Here is a 23,567-nt window from a genome sequence, read left to right on the forward strand (position 1 = left end):
GGGAACTCCACAACCAATGAGGATTAACTCTCTTATCACACAAAGGGTATACAGGCTTATTGATCTCACTGGGTTTATGAGGTTCACTTCTTTTTGCTGGTAGCCCCATGGAGGTGGTAAGTCTGCAGACCTTTTCTCCTGTTATCGTGTCTGCTATCTGTTTATCTCATAGCCTCAGTTATGGAAAGAAACTTTAGAGGATAAGGGAGAGTCCCGATGCCCATACCCACCAAAACCCACCCTAAGGATGCCAATGTTCCTAATTCATACAACTTCCTCCATTCCTCCACTTTGATTGAAGTTTTTTTTTTTTTTTTTTGCTCTTGGACTTGGGTTTCTGAGTCCTAGAACCCTGATGTTGATTTCACGCTCCATGGCTAAAGCTCAGGATATGGAGTCATAAAGGAAAAGCTACTAGACTCACTGAAGGTTATTTCCAACACTTTCTATATCCTTCAGGAATTATGCATGGAGGAAACAACCATTAACCATTTACATTTTCCATCCCTTGAAGAATGAGCAGAAGGCATAATCTCCATTCCATGTGCAGTTCCCCAAAACCATCCAAAGAATTAGAAATAACTACCTTCACCTGCCATTGTTGTACCTCCTGAGCATAGAGTCAAGGAAACTGAAGACAAGGGAAAGTATGAGACCACGAGAGTCTACAGATCCCTCGAGACCAGCGTTATCTGCCGGATTTTGTTTTTTTCTTAAAGGACCACAGCTTGAGATATAGTAAAAGCCCAAGATTGGCAAGGATTTCTCATATGCATCAGCTATGGGGATTCTGGAGGGTGATGTCATAGATTTCAGATTAGTTTCTGATTGATTTCTACCGATCCTTAGAACATGCCCACCCTTGTCTCCATGTGCTTCCTGTCTGCACTCTTGCTACAGTCCATTTGAGGCACTGCTACCAAACAGAAAACTTTTGAGACTGGGGATAGGCAAAATCTGTTCTGTGGTCCTACATGTAACATGTACCTGGGAACCTTAGCATCCTGAAGCTGGTTGCTGTGGAGATAGTTGGAAAGGTAAAAGTAAGGGTTCCAGTCTCAGAGCAAAAGCCAGAGTCACACACAGACACTGAACCATCAAAGATAGAAACAGACATCACCAGACACAGGGAAGGATGGGGAGGACGTAGGAAGCACTTGCTGTAGAAATCTGACTAATTGGAACCATGTGGCTCTGTCTCAGATCATTGTAAGAGGAAGGTCTAACACTGTAGAAAAGCTTGGGTTGAGGAGATGGCAGACACCCAAACAAAACATTTCTATGAAGTCTCTGAAGATCTGAGACCACAGTGAGACTTGTTAGGACCAGAAGCAAAGGTGATAGAGAAACATTAGCGCTTGTTCCGATGGTTGAGGAAGAGCAGAGGGGAGAACTGAGGGCTTGGCTTGGAATGGGATGTAAATATTCCTCCTCCCATCCCATCAGCAAGGCTTCTTTTCCATCCCTAGTGCCTCGAATTTAAACTTACTGGGGCTGCTTTCACCATCCATTCCCTCTCTCTTCCCTTCTTCTTTTATCCTCTTTACTTTTTCCTTATTTATGTCACACTGCAGTTCTGGAGGTTTCGATGTTTTTTTCCTCGGTACTTTGCCATTGGGTGGCCCACTTTGGACCTGTGTGGTTTTCTAGATCACCCTTGCCTGCCCCTGCTTTGACATCAGCTGTACAGTTCAACCTCCAAAACAGCCTCTCGGCTGGTTAAGCCACACTCACACGTGAACTCAATAGCGTTTATTGAGTGCTGACATAGTGGAGAAGGGGTAGAGTGGGGAGTCAGCATCAACTAAGGCTCTCCAGCCCCAACAAGGAGCTTATTGTCTGGGGAGATACACATAATGAAATGTATACAATAGGTCCAGACAGTGACATTGCTAGAGAGGAAATGAGGCAGGGACATGGGGACAACAGAAACCTAAAAGCAGACTAGAGGAAGCTGCCACAGCCACAGAAAGATCTGTGGAAAGAGAGCTCCATGCGGAGGAAACAGCAGGTGCCAAATGCCTGAGGCAGCAGGGAGATGACCATTGGTGGGAACAAAAGAATACATCTATGGGGGACTGCCCTGAGGACCCCAGATCCACTTCAGTAAAGAATTTATTGATTCTTTCTTTGATTGTGCTACATGGATAGAACATTAGAAATGAAATGATTTGGGCTGGGAAGGCCATAGTCCATTCCTCAGGGGAAGTTACATAACCCTGGGATTGATTATACATGTATTAGTTTTACTTAAATCTTGTCTATGAAGAAAAGAATGAATACAGGCACTTGGTTTCTGTCCTGTCTACCTTCATGTCCTTTCTTTCCTGCCCCATGCTTCCTGGCTGAGCTAAGGATGGAGCTCATTGGGTTAGTGACCAACAGATGAGTTGGGTGCACATCCTACAAGGCCCCCAGCTTGCCACATCAACTAGTCATTTACGAGATCAAAGGAATTATAATGCTGTTGGTGCTTCCCTCCTAGGATTAAAAAAAACAAAAACAAAAACAGCAGGATGGGGATAAGAAGCCAGAGAAGAGGATATTAGTTTTTTAAAATTTTTTATTTATTAATGTATTTTTTTTTTTTGAGACAGGGTTTCTCGTGTAGCTTTGAGTCTTTCCTGGATCTCGCTCTGTAGACCAGGCTGGCCTCGAACTCACAGAGATCCGCTTGCCTCTGCCTCCCGAGTGCTGGGATTAAAGGCATGCACCACCACCGCCTGGCTAATGTATGTTTTAATTTCCCATTTTCTCATGGAAACAACATGGGAAGTGAATTATGAGGAGCCTCCCGTGAGAGGCCTGAGGTAAATGCAGGCTAGTGTGTTATCATTTAGAGTGACCGAAAGAACCTATTTCTCAAGATACTTAGCGCTGTAATTATTTTTTTCTTCCCATTCCATTCTGTGTTGGAATGAGGCTGAGGTAGATGAGGCTTATGTCTGTTAAGGTACCACCCAAACTGTGCTGTCTTCACTTGGGCTGAGCAGAGGCAGGGCCCTAGCCTCCCATCACTGTCTGCGAGATCCAAGAGCAGCTAAGACATCCCAATTCTATACTGTAGGACTGTACTTATACGGCATTCTCAAGATAAGAAACTGGAAGAAAAGAGATGCGTGATGAACAGAGAAGTGGCTATCAGGGATTAGAACTGGAACACAGACTGTAAATATGACTACAAAGGGTACAGAGAAGAATTGCAATAAAGAAATATTTCTGTTTTATAACGAAAGGAAAAAAGGAAAGAAGCACCAATGTTGGAAGCTGGATTCTGAGCCCCCAGCACCTCCCTAGCCCTCAGACCCTACACAGACCCTACCACCCCATTGAATCATTGACCTTAACCTTCCGGTGCTAACAAAAGGATTCCATTCATCTGAATGGTACTCAATGAAATAGCACTCAGCAAACCTAACTTCGAATCCTGCCTTCATAGTTATCAGTCTTGAGAGAACGTTCAGTCTTTCGAGATGCTATTTTCCTCCATCTATAAGAAGTGGATGTCGTCCCTCCCATCCCAGGGTTTCTGGAAGAAGTAAGTGGATTCCACACAAGTCAAGTGGTCAGCACAAAACCTGGTTCACAGCCGGCTTTCCAGTGTCAGCTGTGACACTTCGCATTCATTAAGACTCAGAGGATGCCAGTTGGTAAGTATGTGGCTTTCATATGGAAAAGAAAAATGCATTTGGAAGCAATATAGTTTAAAACCAATACCAAATTAGGACCAAAAATGTGCAGAAGACAGGGTTTTCTAGGACAGTAGTGCAGCCAAGAGGCAAACAACCCAAGCATCACTTCCAGCACATTCTTAGGCTTCCGTGTGATGGCTCATCTAATACTGTCTACTCCTGTTGTCCTAATTTGAGTAAGCACACATATGCAGGAGCAGCAGATGTCTAATTATCTAAGAATATTTCTTAATAATGGGCTGGAGAGGTGGCTCAGAGGTTAAGAGCACTGGCTGTTCTTCCAGAGGTCCCAAGTTCAATCCCCAGCAACCACATGGTGGCTCACAACCATCTATAATGAGATCTGGTGCTCTCTTCTGGCATGTAGACAGAACATTGTATGTGTAATAAATAAATAAATGTTTTAAAAAAAGGAATATTTATTGGAACCTGGGGCTTATGTGGGCACGCTTTGCTTAGCCTGGAGGGAGGGGACTGGACCTGCCTGGACTGAATTTACCAGGTTGAGCTGAATCCCCAGGGGAATCCATGGCTGATATGTAAAATTAAATTAAATTTTAAAAAAAGAATAAAATAATACTATATAATAAAAAAAGAGAATATTTCTTAAATAATGGACTGGGAACAATCCTCAGTTGCTACACTGCTTGCTTTGTGTGAATGAAGCCCTGGGATTAATATCCAGCTGAGCAGAAACTGGGCATGGTGGAACACACCTGCAATTCCAGCACGCAGGAAGGAGACCACAAGTTCAACGTCATCCTTAGCCACCTAGGGAGTTGGAGGCTGGCCTAAACTTTGAAATCAGGTCTCGAAAACAAAACAAAACAAACATCCCAAATAACAACAAAAACTCTCATAAAGAAAACTTCCCTGAGGTTTGGGATTTTTTGTTTTATTGTTTGTCTGGTGTTTGGTTTGGTTTGGTTTGGTTTTGTCATCCTTTCTCACACATAATTACTATGAAATTATAAAATTTTACTTTCCCTGAGAGTCAAAAATAGAATATAATGTTTCATATTTGTAAAGTATTTGGTTTGTTTGCATTCCTCACCTTTTCTGTTAAAAATAGGATCAAGAAATGGAGGGGGGAAATGATCAGAACCATAAAGACCACATCAGTAATTCATGTAAGAAAAGAAAGGCTGGGCGGTGGTGGTGCACACCTTTAATCCCAGCACTCAGGAGGCAGAGCCAGGGAGATCTCTGTGAGTTCAAGGCCTGTGTGGGCTACCACGTGAGTTCCAGGAAAGGCGCAAAGCTACACAGAAAAACCCTGTCTTGAACCCCCCCCCCAAAAAAAAAAGGGAAAGAAAATCCTCAAGGGGTGCCTTACCTACTCACTACATCCAAGGTCAAGGTCAGCCTGAGCCACCCACATCATGTCTCTTCTTTCTTCACTCTGTGGAGTTGGGGACACTGAGCACAGATGGACGGTGTGGAGCAGAAGAGCCTTGTGCTAAGCACAGGGGCACACACACAAAGTGTCAGGGTGCACACACACAAAGTGCCATGGTGTACACACACAAAGTGCCAGGGTGCACACACAAAGACAGCCTACGTGTTTGGAAGTACAGTGAGCCCCTAGCTCCCGTTACCTATACTTTGGCTCATTGAAGATGACAGAAGACAATGGATTGAGCAGGAATGGAAGGAGGCCTGCCCTTGAAGTAAAGTCACTAGCACGGCTTGTGGAGAGAACCGTCTTCATTTTAAGACTCTGTTTGGGCAGCTTCTCCATTCTGAAGGAGGGGAAACTGGCTCGCTGTAGTTGTGTGATGGGGAAATGGGAAGATAGGGGGTGGTTTTAGGGGTGAGGCCTCTCTGCACACTCCAACAATTCAACCTGAAGAATGGAAACCCAGCATTGAAGGTTGCAGGATAAAGAATCCCCAGAACTTGTGGACCCTAGTCGATCTCTTCCTGGAACTAGCAGTAGCCTTGGAAGGCAGCTATGTGGATATTTTATGAGGAGAGGGGGCGGGGGAAACTTACTCAGATCCTAACAACAAGAATAGGACTTTGTGCAAGCCAATGGGGAACAAGCTACCCAGGGTAGGCTTCCCTTTTAAAGCCCCCCTCTTGGGTAAACAGGGCCTGCAGCAGCTGCAGGGCTCTTCTGGAAGAATTCACAGACTGCACTGCAAAGACACAGAGCTTTCAAAGACAAATATGCTTGTATCTCCCTTCTGAGACCTCACTACCCATGGTTCTAGGTTTATATAAATGTGACCCCCACTTCCAAAGTACAAAAGACTTTGATGCTGGCCTGGGCTGGGCTTGGCAAGCTTCCTGGAAACCTTCGAATGGAAGTACAGCTTTTGACATCATGTGACAGCTCGCTGAACCCCAGACCAGAGACATGATCTGACTTTGAAGAAAATCCTCAGTTTATTTGCTCAGCATTGCCCCAAGCTTCCTCCAGATCCCAGGAGGTACCATGAGAACTTAAGAAGTCAACTGCTCCCTCAAGTTATGTATTAGCATGCCAACATCTGCTCTGAGACTTGTTGACCACCACATAGAGGGACTAATGTGACTTGAAGGTCCTTGTGTTTTGTTTGTTTTTTAAGACAGGCTCTTTGCAAGTAGCCTGGGTTGGCTTTGAATTAACCCTGATCCTCCTGCTTCAGCCTTCCAAGAGATGAGATTACAAGAGTCCATCACACTCAACCAAAAGTCCTTGATTTGGCAGACAATCACTAACCTGAAGAGTCTGGGGGGTGGAGGGGTGTCTTAGTTTTTCCTCCCAGGGTTCCAAGATGAGCTCACCTTCTCAAAAGATGAGAGGCAGGGGGAAACTACACATCTCATTTGCTATGTGATCTAGTCCGTGACTGTGAACAAAAACTGACTGACCAGAAACTCCCCAAGGACGATGCAAAAATAAACCTTCCATGACTGCCTGGGAACAGAAATAGTCTGTGTCCCTGTGGAGAGTCGAACCTTCAAAGGTCTGGGAAAACTGCAGGAGGAAGCCTGAGGAGAGCCCCATCCCAGGCTGTTCGTCTGTTGGGCACTAAGGAACCCCAGGCAAGTGAGGCTCTGAGAGGCAGCCACAGCAGAATGGCTACTCATGTTCCTCAGGACAGGTACAGCACTCACCCAGGGTTCGGATGGTGTTGCTGGGCCGGCTGCGTGGGCTGAAGCCATGGGCATTCATGGCTCTCACAGCAAACCGGTAGTTGGTGTCTGGATCAAGGCCTTTGATAACCATGGAGTCCATTTGCAGCCGCTCCTGGATTATGGTCCAGCTCTTGTCAAAATCTGGCCTTTAATGATTAAAAATAAGAAAAGCAACAATTCAGAAATACCATAGGGAAAAGAGGCTAGCTAGCCACCGGGAGCTAACACCATTTTCACACTGAGAGCAGTGCTCATAAAAGTGAGTTAACATTTCCTATCTGAAAGTGGTCCTGCTTTCAAGCCATAACGTCACCAACTGTAAGCATCTGCCAGTAAAAACAAGTAGATCATCTTTAGGGCCACCTATAAGCCCTGCTTAGAGACCATCTACTTCTGCCTCCTTGGCCTTAACAAGGATGAAAAGACCCCACATGGGAGAATTCATTGGCAAGAATTTCATTTTCCAGATGTTCCCTAAACAAGCCTCCCCCTTGGCAGTCTCATCCCTAGAGGTCAGGAGAGCAGAGATTCCATCTCTTCGCAATCTGTTCACGAGTAAACAAGTACAAGTTTTATAGGGTGACTGGCGGCATGAACTGCCGTGGGAGCAGCCGTGATGACTATGCTCACAGACATTCACAGCCTTTATAAACTACATCTGTGTCAATGTGCTGAATCTTCACATGTCCTTCTGAGGGCCTTGCTGAGAAGGCTGGTCTTCATTTAGACTTTCAGTCAATGAAACAGCATGCACAAAGCCAGTATAATCTCTGGAGTTTGATAGAACCAAGTTCCTATCAGAGCTCTGCTGCTTACTAGCTGATCCTTAATGTATTTACATCTTACTTTTCCCATCTGTAAAATGTGAATAATACAGTGACCTAGATAAGGGTACTGCCATGAAGATGGCATGAAATGTACCTTAGCATCCTGTCTGGCATCATGCTATAAATATGTGCCAACCATTACTGATAGAATTTATTTGCTTCTGGAGTTAAGAACACATAGTTGCTTGCTTACTGCTAACCCATGGGGTCAGTGAGCCTTTGAAACATAGTCAGCATGAATTAAAATATATTTTAAGTACAAAATGCACACAGCCTTTTTTAAAAACATGAAAATTGTCCCTTTTGAAAATATAAGATTTATTTTATCTTTGTATTTAATTCATATTGAAATGATAATATTTTGGATATAACAAGTTAAAACGTTTTTATTAAAATTCATTTTACATGGGCTGCAGAGTTGATTTGGTGGTTAAGAGCACTTATTCTTGCAAAGGGCCTGGGTTTGATTCCCACATCCATGTCATGGCTCAAAACCACCTGTATGTAATTCCAGTCCCGGGGGATGTCAGGCACACAAATGGTACACACATATGCATGTGGGCAAAACATTCATACCCATAAAATAATAAAATAAATACATCTTTAATTTTTTAAAAAATTTAGTCTCTTTGTACCTCCATGATGCCACAATTAAAACATAAACATCATATAGGACTGTGCTACATCTCTTTTGGACAGTGTAGCTGTATTTGGATGTTCTAGCTAGAGGGGAAGAAGAACATTGTAGGCAGGAAGAAAGGCAAAGTGAAAGTTGAGAAAGACAGTGCCTAGCTGGGGGCCTAACTGGAGGGTTTGTGTTAATGGCTGCTAATCAAAGTATCGAACATTGCCCTGATGCCTTCACTCACTCACCTCCTACAACCACCCTGTCTAGTAGACACTAACGCTAACTTTGCCATCTTTTGTTTCTGCTTATAATATAAAAGAGAAACTGAAGTTCCAAAACGGCAAGAAAGTTGACAAAGTCACAGCTGAGAACTGCCGAGGCCACTTTGGGTTGAAGAGATGAGGTTGGATTGATGCTGGATTGAAAACCGTGGTGATGGTGGGCAGAGAGCAATCGTTAGACCTCCCTGGCCCTCCCTCTCTGGTGTTAAACGCCCCCTACTCACAGGTGTTTGAAGAGTAGCCAGAAATAAAGCATGTTGGTGCTTGCTGTTTGTGAAGAATACATCAGGAGATGGCTCAGAGATGAAGAGCACCAGCTGCTCTTCCAGAGGACCCAGGTTCAAGTCCTGGTGCCCACACAGCAGCTCACAACTGTCTGTCACTCCAGTTCCAGGGGATCTGACACCCTCACACAGACATATGGGCAGCAGAACACAAGTACACATAAAGACAAATACATTAAACAAAAAAAAGAAGAAGTAAAAGGAGAAGTCTGGATAGATCCATTAAATATGGGCTTGCCTAGTTTTCCACTAGTGAGATTTACTAAAAGTTCAGGAAACAAAGACGTCCTCAGGCTTACCACATGAAGTGGCTATGAGCTGCACCTCCTGACAATGTCTGGTCTGGGGACAAAGAAAAAAATCACAGGGCACCTACTAGATAGAGGAAGCAGGGTTCAGTTCTTCCCTGTCTTGTCCTAAAGGTGGAATTCTTTTCTAAAACGATTTTATCATCAAAGAGAAAAGCTGAATGGGTGAAGGAAACACATTTGCAAATTCACATTAGCACAGAATCCCTTCACAGAGGAAAGCCACTAGAGATACCAAAAAGTGAAGTCAGGAGAGATGTGGACTTTAGATAAAACTCTCCTATTATTTGCTAAGCTTCCCTTGTGCTATTTCCAGAGGAAAGAACTCTAATCTCTTCTCTGGGTGTGCTGTTGTTTACCCAGAGCTACTTGCAAATATCTGCAGCCATCTTCATCTTCATGCAAAAGTTACATGGGGAGGGGAGGGGAGGGAAGAAGAATTTTATCGTTGCTCATTCCATGCACAGAAAACCCCCCTATTCCCAACAAAAATGACAGAAATCATTAACATTTAATTTGATAATATATAGCCCATGGAGATTGAATAGCAGCTCAAAACCTCTAACACTTCACCTCTGGTTTTGTACTGGGCTTTCCATTTCATTGTTTCCAGAGTCTCTTGAGGCACAAAGTACAAAGGTGAGGTTGAGATAGCCTGGCAGGGGTATTGTCTTCAATCATCCCCAACAATAGCTTTATCTTCTTCCACTGGAGGGAATTTTATCCTAACTACAATGTTGGCAGTCAAGTCACCATAGCAACATTATCCTGGCACTTTCCCCAACAATGAATAGACCCTAGTAGGAGAAGTTGACTGAGAATGTGCTGCCATTCTGGGTACAGAGGGCCAGCCATCAGTGGGGCTCAGCTCATACTTGCAGCACTTTCTAAGAAGTGGCATGGGCAAGGTCTAGAGGGGATAGGCCAGGAGATCCATGGCTTACATTTGGAGCAATTGGGCAAGGATGTTTGGGTAGGGCACACAAGAATCAGCAATGGCTACTCAAAATTCAAGGAGCCTATTCAAGCAATCAGGACATACTCACACAGTGGTTCACTTTAGTGGGAAGAATTGCTTACCACTAGCAATGTAAGGATCTAGTCTGGTAAGTGTTTGAGGATCCTTAGAAATTATAAGCAAGATTTCATATTTGAGCCCTTATTTTACTTTTCTAAGTAAACTTGAATAAGCTTCAATCATACTCTCAAAGATAATGATGATCCCCCAAAGCTTATGAGCCAGATCTACCATTATACTTTGGTAAACATAGAAAAAGTATAATTAACCTCAAGATGCAGAACCATATTTTTCTCTTACTTCTTTCCTTGGAATATTTTCACCACCTTTCCCATTGCCAATCAAAATCTTAGTGAACAATCATTTTCTTGACATCATGAAATTCTGCAGGTGGCTGCCTTGGCAGCGTCCATTACAAGAGTTATATTCTGGGAGACTTCTAGGGGAGTATAAAGTTGGCTCCCCTCGGGGAGCTAATAATGTAATTGGGGGAACAGAAGATCTGGGAGTCAGGGCAGGACAGAGCCTTGAAGAACCAGCAAGAAGTCAGTGCAAAATAGCATATTTTAAGACTTGTATTTGAAATTTTATTTTATTTGTGTGTTTGTGTGTTTGTGTGTGTGTGTGTGTGTGTGTGTGTGTGTGTGTGTGTGTTCCACCTATATGTAAGTGTCAGAGAAGCTAGGGGAGGGCATCAGACCTCCTAGAGTCAGAGTTACAGTGATTGTGAGCTGCCTGATGTGGGTGCTGGGAACTAAACAGTAAGCTCTCTCAATGGCTGTGCCACCTCCCGAGGCCTCAAGAACTGTATCTAAACAGTTCAGTATAAACTGAACTCTTGAGGGAAATCCATGAATACCAGGAGGAACTTAAATTAAATTACCAGGCCAGGCCGTGGTGGCACACACCTTTAATCCCCGCACTTGGGAGGCTCAGCCAGGTGGATCTCTATGAGTTGGAGGTCAGCCTGGTCTACAGAATAAGGCACCAAAACTATACAGATAAACCCTGTCTCAAAAAAAATTAAATTACCAAAGTGTTTGGATTTGAACAAGTTCAAGGAAATGGAGAACCCTTGGATGGAAGAGAAATCCAAATAACATTATATGTGTGATACAACATGTTAAGCACTAAGTACGCATGGCTAAGTGGGATTACCAAAGAATAAAAAGTCCCTGATCTGAGTGTCTGTTTAATCTATACAAAAGATGGGTACAATGTAGGATAACATTAACTATGAATAGGTAAGCAAGCCTATGGCATATTTCTCCATACAGAGTCAAGGATTTCTGCATCTGTTCTTACCAACTGAAGCACCTGATCATCAAAAGAACATTGAGTTTATCCCAGAACTCACTGGTGATTTATTTGTGTTTGTTTGTTTGTTTCTTTGTTTGAGAAAAGGCCCTGTCTGGGGCCCAGGCTTCCCTTGAATGTTGATCCACCTGCCTTAGCCTCCAGAATGTGGGAATTACCGGCATGCGCCACCACATCTGACTTCATTTTGGAACTTTTGTGTTTATTACAATTATTAATATTATAGAGAGCAGAGAAACATTAAGTATAAAAATGAGTGGTAGTTATATTGTTTTTTTAAGGATTTGATAAAGCTGAAATCTAAATAATTAATTTTGAAACAGGAATAAGGAAGATTTGGGAAATTGTAAAATTCTAGATGGATTCTGCACTCAGCATTGCAAATGACTTTAAGTTTTTGGTTCTCTTGAAGAAACTATTAGTACAGATGAGACACCTCTGAGGTACAGAAGAATTTCAAGATGGCAACCCAGTCAAGAGACCCACATTCAAAGGAACCATCATAGCTTTGCATCAACAATGTGGTTAATTGATGCACATTTACCAAATTTACCTTTTAGAAGATTGTTCAAGGTATTAGCATCATGTTAAAATATGAGTCCTAATTTGAACTGACTTTTAAAAATCAGTATCTCACCAACAATCTCAATGCTATTCATTGAAGACTTCTAAGGAAGCAAATGGGTGAACGTCATTGTTAACTTCTATTATGACCCTGACAGAATTTTGAATTACCTAAGAGGTATTGTCTGTGAGTGTATTTCTAGAGAGGTTTAGCTGAAGTCAAAAGAGCCACTCTGAATGGGGATGGTACCATTCCCTAGGCTAAAGTCCCAGATTAACTAAAAAGGAAGTAAATGGAGCAACAACACTGATCTCCCTGTGCTTGCTGCCTATGGACGCCATGTGACCATCTGCCTCAAGCTCCCGTGACCATAGTTGGAGTGGCTGTCATGACCATGCCTTCCATCCCATGATGGACTATACCCTCAAACTGTGAGACACCATACATTTGCTTCCCTTAGGAGTTCCTGAGTGCTGTTTTTCAACAGAATTGAGAAAATTAGCTAATATGTTGACTGTGTCCATATAAACCAACATATGCCCAAGAGATGCAGGTGCTTGTGTATTAGTGCAAGCACCCATACACGTACACATGAGTGTGTGCACCCCCCCACCCACGCACACAATTCTTCAAGGTGTAATAGTGCAAGCACCCACATATGTGCACATGGGTGTGCACACCTACCCACCCCCTACACACACACACACACACACACACACACACACACACACACACACACTTCTTCAAGGATCTTTGCAGGATGGAATCATACCAACACAACATAAAACTGGACTGCAAACACCTTGCAAAGGTCTTGTGAGAAAATGAAAAAGAAAAGATAGTCAAAATTTTAGATATTCTGCCTCTAAATAAATATATTGAAAATACCAAACTATTGTTACTTTGATGGGTTTCTAAATCATTAGCCCACCTGGAACACCCACGTGTCTCAGAGAAATTCAGATGGGCAAAAGAGGATGTGGGAGGTGGTTTCTGAGAACAATCCAAGTGGCTAAGTAGACAGAGTAGATGGCAGCGGGAGGGACCCTTGGGGGCATAAAGAAGGAATAACTTTACATGGCCAAGTTAAAAAACATTAACAAAGATCTTAGTAGCTGGAATTCAAAAGAAGAAAGGGTCATATTTAAAACAAGCCACAGCATTTTAAGAAATGGAGATGTTTGTTTGGACACAGACTCTCTGTACTGGCCTGCTTTTATGTCAACTTGACATGAGCTGGCACCATCAGGACCCAGTTGAGGAGGGGGCCTCAAAAGAGAACATGTCCCTGTAAGATCAGGCAGTGGTCAAGCCTTTAGAGCATTTTCTTAATTAGTGATTGATGGAGGAGAGTCCAGTTCATGGTGGATGGTGCCATTCCTGGACTGGGTGGTCCTGCATTCTATAAGAAAGCGGGCTGAGCAAGTCATGAGGAGCAAGCCAGTAAGCAGCACCCTTCCCTGGCCTCTGCCTCAGCTCCTGCCTCCAGGTTCCTGGCCTGCTTGAGTTCCTGTCCTGACTTCCTTTGATCATGGGCTGTTATATGGAACCTTGAGCAAAATAAACTATTTCCTCACCAAGTTGCTTTGGTCATGGTGTTTCATCACAGCAATAGTAGCCCTAACCAAGACACTCTCCATAAGATGTGTGACAGAATTCAAAATTATCTCAGTGTATAGAAATGCAAAGGCAAAACCAACTCAAGTGAAATTTAAGAGGACACCAACAATAACCTCATGTTAGTTTCTTAAGCAAGTCAATTAAATAGACTTAAGGGGGAAACTGTAAAGTCAAAACCTATAGCAGGAAAGGCACTAATCTGGACTTTCAAAGTGATCACATGCTCACTATGAACTCTGAGCATCATCTACTATGGAAAAGACCCACTGCTTCTAGCAGGAAGGGGTTCTCTATGTTGATTACTTTGCAGTCTTTGACCAGTAGAGACAGAGTTCAAAGGGTGGGTACTGCTTGGCTTAAATGCACAGGATGTAATGAGCATAGGAAACAAGAGACTGTATCCTGTGATGATGGTGTAAACACTTCTGGGTTTTCCATGTGGGAATGGGATGTCATTGGGTTTCTTAGAGACATCAATGGCAGTCCATTCGAAGGAAAACCTTTTGGTGTCAATTAGGAACGGTTAGGAATAAAGGTGAACACCTTGGGAGGGATGGCCTCAGCAGCAATGGCTGTACAGATGTGGAGGAATGTGGCCATCCATTATGGAAGCTGAAGTGGTAAGTGACTTCCAGAACAGGGTAGGCAGCTGGACTTACTTTACTGCCTCTGACCTCAATCCATATTGATTCAGCGCAATGCTATTTCCATGACCCACAGAAACACATGCACTGGGTACTGTGACCCTATAAACATCAAACACACACACACACACACACACACACACACACACACAACTGAAACATGTTTCACAAACGCAATGTATGCCCTATGTGACATCTTCTCATATTTTCTTTCCTATTCTATTGTGTCCTCCTTTTGAAAAATGGTCAGTCAGGATCTCCCCAGTTAGTTCAAATACCTTCAAATCTATCATCTTTTACAGTTTGAGAACTGGTGTCCTTGAAGCTAAGGTGAAGGTGAAGCTTACTCATCTTACAGATGTGAATGAGGAAACTAACTCAAGTGGTTACATCACACGAGGAAAACGTTTTTGAGAGTAGAATTTGTTGGAGCAGAAAGCCACCTTCCAGGGGACATGGTAACACATGCACAATGGCCTGGAGAGTGGAGGCTGCCCTCTGGCCAAAGAGATGAAGTGGACTAGGTGCATAGTACTACCAGAAATGTAGGATCTTTCAAACCTATGATGATTCCCCAATTTTAACATTTAACATTTGCTGAAGGATGTTGGATTAACTGATAACTTAAGAGCATCTCCAGCCCCTGGTTTATTCTTCATGAGCAACAGCTCATGTGCTGGTGTCATGGGTGTCTCTGACATCTCCTGGTGCCTGGAACCCAATGCTACTGGTACATTGATTATCATCTTCAGATATAATTTCTTTAAGTTTTCTGTCTTCCTTCTAGGCTGCAAGCTCACGGATCATTGGAACTTTGTACTGTTTGTCTGGTTGTTGCTTAAGAAGTCAGCCTGGTCTTTCAAAAATGCAAATACTGAAATCACTTTCCTCCTTAAAACTTTCTGTGGTCCCTTTTCCCCTTCAGGATATAAAGCAAACTCTCTCTTAATGCCTTTCTTGTTCTGACCCACGTTTACTCTCCTCCCACCATGCATAGCTCCGGGCTTTCTAAGCAATTCCGAGAACATTTTCTTCTTGCCTCCAAGCCATTGCTTAAGTGGCTTCCTCTAGTCTAAGCCTTTCATATTGCTTCCTCCCTCTGCTTCTGTAGTTATCTCTGATGTGTCCTTCCTAGCTGCTGGAAGAAGCCTGCCCAGACGCCTTCAAAACTGGGTCACCCACAAACAAGTGCAACTTTGATGTGTCAATTAAAACTTTCAAAATTAAGTATAAGTTCAGGTGTCAAGCACACATTCCCCAAAGCCTGTGTCTCTCTACCCCTGCCACAATATCACTCACCATTCTGGACTATCTACATCCCTCACGATACTGTCCAAAAGCTTGGGTCACAACTTAGTCACCACTAAATCTCTTGTCCATGATTTGTACACATACGTTAGCAATGCAAACTTGTACGAATAGATGTTCCCATATTAGACTCTTAATAGGGGTGCTTGAGGAAATTAAAATATGTCAGGAATAACAGGATACTCTAAGCCCATGGTTAAGAAAATTCAGCTGTCAACCTTTATGGGAACACAGTGCTGAGGTCCTAAAGTCCACAGCTGCTTTGCCATGACAGTGGTATATTGGAGTAGTTGAGACAGACCTCATATTGCTGTTGGAGCAAAAATGCTACCTGGTCCCTCAAGAAAAGGCTTGCCCTGGCCTATAGTTGCAATCTTTAAGTTTTTTTATGCCATTGTGACTGTCTGACAGAACCCATGTACCCTTTCTGTGATTTTTTTTTTTTTTTCAAGACAGGGTTTCTCTGTGTAGCTTTGTACCTTTTCCTGGAACTCACTTGGTAGACCAGGCTGGCCTCGAACTCACAGAGATCCACCTGGCTCTGCCTCCCAAGTGCTGGGATTAAAGGCATGCGCCACCACCACCCAGCTCTGTGAATGGTTTCATGCACACACATTTAAACATATGACTGCAATCAGTATGTTGACAGCAATAACCTAAGTAATAAATATGGTATTTTCATATGTGCTAAGCAATAAGAATGGTATTTTCATATGTTAAGCAAGAGAACCCAGTAATAAATTTCAGTCACTGTAATAATTTCAGTGTAGTGATAAACATAGCTGCTATTTTGAGCAACAATTGTAATGGGACTAGAGAAGACAGTCCCAGGAACTGCTTGTGCCATTGAGGTTTGGATCGTCATTGATTTCTGAAGACAGTGCTGAGTTTCCCTTGCCAAAAGAAAGAATATAGTTATCTTCCAGCCAAGTACAGAGACCCCTTGAATTCTATCTCAGGGGTCCTTTGGAGACCTTCAGACTGCAAGAGAAGCCCTTGGCTCTGAGGGAAGAGATGCAATCCCATAGATCAGTTGGGGTCGATAGGACAGGAGTGAGAGAAAGCCCCATGCACTCAATGGGGCTTCCACCATCAGTCTTAGAGGCTAGTTTTGTGCAAATTTTGCTCCCCACAAAAATGAACTGTGGTGTGAAGTCCAAACCATTAACTCATCACATTAAAAAAATCTATTCTACCTTCAGCTCTCTGGGCTGCTCTTTATTTGTATATTGGTCTAAACTAATCAAATGGCAAACAGATGGATGGAATGGGGCAATGATGAACTTGACTGGCAATTTGGTCTAGGTGGGCCAGAGGAGAGCATGCTTTTTCATTTGCAGTTTACAAATGGCTCCCAAAGCTGCTACATCAGAATTCAATTTATATCAACTCCCGCCACCCCAACCTGGATTTCACTAGGAACCATCACAGAAGGGAAAATTGAAGTTTGAAGGGATGTGTCTGTAGAACCTGGGGTCTGATTTCTGCAAAAACATTTAGCCCCTTCATCTAAGCCTGAGGCCTTAATGGCTAATAGAATTTCTAGGACCTTGTGCCAGTCTGCAAGGTGCTTCTGAGATTTTCAATTTTGAAAGTCAAGTAATAAAAAGGAATTCTTGCTTTCACAAGGCTATCATTTGTTAACTTGGAGTCTCAGCTGACATCCGAGCCAGGCAGCCTTCTTATTGCTAATTATGGTCTTTTTGTAAAGGAGGGCTTATACTAGGGCACCATAACTTCCTAAATACTTTCTTCAAAGTGTGTGTGTGTGTGGGGGGCATTTTCACTGTTTTCCATTCTCTCTAAATTGACTGCATTAGCATACTTCTTTAGGGCTAGGCATGTAGTGCAGAAACAGTGATTTCCTCAGCTGGTAAGAGGAACAACATAACAAAGCATAAAAGAATTCTCAAATGTTTTCAATACTAACATTTGGGGGCTAGAAAAACCAACACAGGGCTACATTCCTCTTAAATATTGCAGTCATTCCTCCGGTTATTGCTATAAATTCTAGGCATGAGTGAAGTGCTGAAGAGAGAGTGGTTCACCTATTTATGAAGACAGCTAAATCTCAGGTTCGACTCCACCTGGGATGAAGCTGCAATCAGAGCCTTCAGGTGAGTGGCAAATACTGAGACTATGTGAAGCTTCACCATACACTGAACTGATAGCCTTATTTTGTTTTTTCATTTAGTGTGTGCATGCGTGTGTGTGTGTGTGTGTGTGTGTGTGTGTGTGTGTGTGTGTACATGCTCACTCGCTTGCACACATGCTCATGCACACGAGCATGCTCTCCTGACAGCCCACATGTGAAGTCAGGTTAACTTGCTGGAGTCAGTCCTCTCCTTCCTTCACGTGACTTCAGGAATCAGGGTCGGCTGCAAGCTCCTTTATACCCTGAGCCATCTCACAGGCTCCTTCTAACCATTGTGTAGTTAGGAAACAATAGCAGTAAATATCTTCCAGTGGTGGCTGGACAGTGGACAGTGAGCCAGAGGGGATGGCCATGGGTAGGGTGAGCATATGCAGATCCAACTTGGGTCTTTCTGGCTCTTATGCCTGCAGTTGGTGAGGTAGGATGTTGGCTACCATAGTGGCATCTGATACTAGTGACAAAAGGTTCCTTTAGCTACATTTCTTTGTGCTTTTTACATTCGCTCCTTCGAGTCAAATGGCTGGTAATGTAATCACTTCTAAATGGCTTAGGGTAAAAACCTAAAAAGTCCTGTGTGGACCTTGCTTCTAAGTTTTAAGAGACATCTTTTGTCTTTTCCTCCTCTGATGATCTGTATTTTCTGGCTAAAGAAAGTCAAACTCGCAGGGTTACCCAGCTTGCTCAGGTTTACAGCTAGTGTTTCAACCCAATGGCTACCAGTGTTCAAATCTTCCCTGGGACCCATACCACATGTAATATTTCAGAAGAGTCAAGGTTCCAGGGAAGGTTCCATTACTTTTAGTGACACACTCTTATGGTTCCCCTCTCCATGTCTCAGAGTCTCCACTCTCATTATGGCCTTGAAGTAAATTCCTTATACCTAAACCCTTGTCTCAAGCTATGCTGTGGGGGAACTGTAAACTCTGAGAGGTGTTGGAGGTTCAGGAGGGAAGAGCCATGTCTAGGGCCACATGGCGACAGGAGAGTTAAGGGACCAACTTTCTCTCCTGGATCTTCTGGTTCTAAAGACAAATATTTTCATTTTCCACTTCCAATGTGCATGCAAGACTAGGAAACTGCTATTTTCACCTTTTATGAAGATATCAGACACAGATTGAGTTGGAAAAACATATGTTTGAGTGCAAAACTAAAAGTAAATGAGAGCTACCGCCCTGCTGGGGATTACACAGATGATCTGCTCGGCGATGATAAAACATTTGCATTTCTCAAAGTTTAAAGGAATGCATTTTGTTCTGTTGGTGTTGTCTAATTTACTTGTGGAATTAAACCATGTGTTAAATTCCCCCCTGGGCTATTTAGATGAGAAAACTGGAGTCTGAGAACTCCAACTGTTGCTCAGTTATCTTGTATTAGAACCAGGATCAGAGTCATTTCTATTCTAAGCACACACCGGGCTTTGCCCACCAGGTACGTTGAGAGGCAGGGTTATGGGCTACGCCTTGGTCTGATCTTTACCACAGTGTCCTCCTCCTCCCTCCTCCCCCCTCCTCCCTTCTTTCTTCTCCCTTTTTTCCTCCTTCCCTCTCGTCCTTCCTTATTTCCTTCCCCTTCTTTCCTCCCAGGTTTTCCTATCATCCATTTGCCACTTCCCAAGAGTTGTTCTACAGTTCCCCTTTGAAGATTACCCTCTCTTGAACACTTAGCCTACACACTCCAGGTCTGAAAACCCCCATCCTCCCACCCCCTGCCTATGGTTGCTTTCAGAGCTTACAATATGGCCGGTGCTTCATTAGTCCATAAATTCTCTCCACCCTGGCCACTGCGATGAGCTAGGAAAATGGAAAAGGACCTAGACTTGGGTAACCAGACTGCACATCAAAATTCTGCTGGGTCCAAGAAGAAATCCATACTCTCTTGCTAAGCTTGATGACCACAACACTTAAGGGTGTGGGAAAGCCTGCTGAAAAATGAATCAATGAAGCAGAGAGATGGATGGACACAGACTGCTGAGGCGGCAGGAATCTAGTGCTCACTGAATTCAGACTTGCCACTGGACTCGACAGTCACAGAAGCCGATATGTTATTGCTTCAATCTTTTCAAGTTTCTGCCACTTAGAATTCAGCAAGCCCTGTCTGAAGACACAAATGTCTGTTTCCCACAGGCCAGGAGTAAACTGGGAGGTCAGGACAAAAAAAAACAACTCATCAGATCTTGACAGGACCCTTCGCCCCAGGTTCACAAAGCCTGAGGAATAAGGTCTTTCCGAGTCTCTTTCTGAATCCACAACATCAAGGCCTCAGAGGAGCCTCCTCATCTTTAATGGAGGGCAGACTGATGCCATTCACCCAGCTTCCACCCAGAGTCAAATGGAGACCTAAATTCAGGCTGAAGACCTTACATTGGGAATTCCTTTTGTTCACCTTTTCTTCTTTAAAGAAATAAATAAATAAAGTTGCCCAGCAAGCAGCATTGGCAATCATGAGTTCTATATGAATGTCTACAGTCCATCAAACTGAATAACAAAAACTTAAGATGTAGATAGGAGAGAAGAAAGCTGAATTCAAACTCAGAAACTTGTCTCAAGGTAATTTGGATCTGGAAGGCACAGTACATGGTGTTTGTATATAAAGAGTTCTTCCCTCTCCCTCTGAGAAAAACCATCAAATATTTACTTCAAATACAATACTTTAAACTCAGAAGGGCAAGTTTCAAGCATGAAATACAGGCCAGCTTGTTGGTAGCAGTGCATACAGAACCTCCAGAGCTCAGAACATAGCTACAAAAGAAGTGAGGTAGAGGGGAGATTGTCACCAATAACTACTTATCGAAGATATTCAGGGATATATGTTGACCCACTTGCAAACCTGGTCTGCTAAGACTTTGGACCACCTTCAACACACATTGGCTGGAGTTAAGTGAAGATCTATGCCCTGTATCACATCATATGGGGAGTAGCTGTGGTCTCTGTGGTTTGACCTGTGACTTACCTGATGAACTCCACAGAGTAGGATTGAATTGGGGCACTTCCTTCATTCTCTCCAGGTTTCCAAGAGAGGGCCACTTCAGAATCAGAAACCACAAGGACATGTGGCTGGTGGGGTGCTTCAGGGGGCGGGCAGGAATCTAAGCAGGACGACAAACACAGCTAGACTTGGCTGGTGGTCTCCGCTGATGGAGAGGTTGGATAAATCAAAAACAGGTGCACATTCTACTACTGGAATGTAATTATTTGGTATGGCCTCAAAAGCCAAGCCAAACAATAAAACACAGATGCTTTTACTATATAACATACATTCATTTAATTCCTGTCTTCATGTCTCCTCCCAGGACCTCTGGCTGGCAAACAACTCAGTTGGCTTCACTGTCCCCAAGACACATGATGAATCTTCTGCCATCATCGTTATTCTGTCTCCATGTTGTAATTGGTACTTACCCCCAAGGAAACTGAATACCATTGTTACTGCCACTTATTTTCCAACACTTCTGTGTGTGTGCTTTCTATATGAATTGATAACTAGTGGTAGGACATGTGGGATATTCCCTCATGTGTAAAAGGGATCCCATCACCTTGTACTTGCTACTGTCTACATGTCCACACTTACATACCTTCAAGTTTTATGCACACTATCGTTTAGGTCTGGAGGACTTTCCCACCATTTTAAGCACTTCTTGTAATACAGAGTGGAGATAGATTAATGTCACTTCCCGACAGAAGACACAGTGTGACCAGCATCCACAGCGGACCCAGCATTGCATTCCAGGGTCCACCTCTGTACCACATGGATGAACATTTCTTGGGTCTTTCCCCTCTCTCTTCTTCTTCTCTGTCTTGGTTCCTACTCACCTGTTAGTCTCACTCTTCATTCTTTCAGTGAGATCTTCCTGCATCCCTATGTGGTACATCCCCACAGCTTGTGGGTACCACATTCAGCAATCTGTTACTATATGCTAATCATCCAGTGTCTTGCCTTATCCCGCTGAGTTCTGAGAAAGCAGAGGCATGCTTACTGTGATCACCACTGGCCTCTCAGAGACCAAGACAGTATCTGGCATGTGCTGTTGGCTGAATGAATGCATAAGTAAATGGAAGCTCCTTCCCATTATTAATAAATTTGAGCCTATTTTTACCTTGAGACAAAGTGGTCACATGCCGAGGAAAGCTAAGTCTCCCTTTGCCAGTCTGGCTGTAAGCAGCTATGCTGACTCGATATTCAGTGCCTGGCTTCAAATCTCCAATCACTTCCTCCTGTCAGTAATCAAACAAGAAAAGTACCAAAAATTAGAAGTTCGACTTGAACAATCTAGACCAGTGGTTCCCAGTCTATGGGTTTGCAACCCTCTCAGGGATCACATATCAGATACCTTGCATATCATATTTACATTGTGATTCACAACAGGATCCAAATTATGGTTATAAAGTATCAACAAAATAGTTTTATGGTTGGGGTCACCACTACATGAGGAACTGTATTAAAGGGTTGCAGCATAAGGAAAGTTGAGAACTGTGGTTGATATATATTGTGCACCCCAATAAACTTATCTGGGGGTCAGAACAGAACAGTCATAATATTAAACATAGAGGTTAGGCAGTGGTAGCACACACCTTCAATCCTAGCATTCCAGAGGCAGAGATCCGTCTGGATCTCTGTGAGTTCAAAGCCACACTGGAAACAGCCAGGCATGGTGACACACACCTTTAATCTCAGGAAGTGATGGCAGGAAGCAGAAAGGTATATAACATGTGAGGACCAGGAACTAGAGCTGGTTAAGCTTTTAGGCTTTTGAGCAGCACAGTTCAGCTGAGACCCATTCAGATGAGGACACAGAGGCTTCCAGTTTGGGGAAATGGGATCAGCTGAGGAACTAGTGAGGTGAGGTGGCTGTGGCTTGTTCTGCTTCTCTGATCTTCCAGCATACACCCCAATACCGGGCTTCAGGTTTGATTTTATTAATAAGATTTCTAAGATTCATGCTACAGAGAACCACTGATCTAGACAGTTTCTGTAAGGTTTATATCTTGAGATCTCTCGGAACTTGCTTGGGACAGAGGCTGTTTGCTCTATGAGGTTTTGGCCCAGTTACAACATTTGCAAAACATCACAACCTATTTCTCAAGTCTGGAGGGCTAATCTTCATTACCATCTACATTGCGCCCCAGAGCTGGAACTTGTTCACCGCTCAAATGCTGCTCGAAGGCGGCTGCAACTCATGAAGGAGTCTTTCAGGGATACCTCTGTGTCTTTCTTTCCATTTGCAAACTGCAATGTTGAGGGGCCAGCCCCATGGCAAACTTGAGTTTTGATCTGTTCCCGAAGAATAAGGGATGGGAATTGGGCACTCAAATTTCAAAGTGATGGACTCGTCAAGAAAGCCCTCCTAAGGTAAATTATGGGCTTGATTCCCAGAGTGTCTGATTCAGGGGTCCTCATGAGGAATGGCCTAAGAATTTGTTGCATTTCTGACAAGTTCCCAGATGATGCTGATAGTGTTGCTGATGTTGGCTGCTTCCTGCTCCCCAAGACCTGTTAGAACTAATGATGGATGAAGGTGTGAATTCCCTGGCAGAACCACACCAAGTGAAAAGCCCTAGCCAAAGAAGATTTGCTCCTTCAGCTTCAGGAAGAGAGGCTGGTCCCCAACAACAGTGCTATGTGGGAGGTGCAGCTGTCTTTATCAGAGAGAAACCATAATATATTGCAGTGCAAAGTGTTCCAGCTTGGAGCCAACCTGTCCTGGTGTTGAATCCTGATTCTTCCACCCTTTCCTATCTGTGCCAGTCACACCCAACCTCCTGAGTCTCAGTTTCTTCTTCAGTAGTGGACATGTAGCAAT

General features: G+C 43.4%; 1 protein-coding gene across 3 annotated transcripts in view; it reads right to left on the reverse strand.

Annotated features, from left to right (window-relative positions):
* Positions 1-23,567, reverse strand: part of Egflam (EGF like, fibronectin type III and laminin G domains) — a 179,429-nt gene that overhangs the window by 75,754 nt on the left and 80,108 nt on the right. For 2 of the 3 annotated variants that reach the window (XM_036207340.1, XM_036207339.1), the window contains exons 4-6: positions 21,864-21,981; positions 20,723-20,858; positions 6,798-6,964 (exon numbers count right to left, since the gene is read on the reverse strand). In XM_036207340.1, the coding sequence (XP_036063233.1) occupies positions 6,798-6,964; positions 20,723-20,858; positions 21,864-21,981 (421 nt within the window). Of the gene's footprint in view, positions 1-6,797; positions 6,965-20,722; positions 20,859-21,863; positions 21,982-23,567 lie in introns of those variants that run through there. The other variant, XM_036207341.1, reaches the window with a different exon arrangement.

The sequence above is a fragment of the Onychomys torridus genome, chromosome 15 (genome assembly GCF_903995425.1).
Source record: "Onychomys torridus chromosome 15, mOncTor1.1, whole genome shotgun sequence".
Classification (NCBI taxonomy): Eukaryota; Metazoa; Chordata; class Mammalia; order Rodentia; family Cricetidae; genus Onychomys; species Onychomys torridus.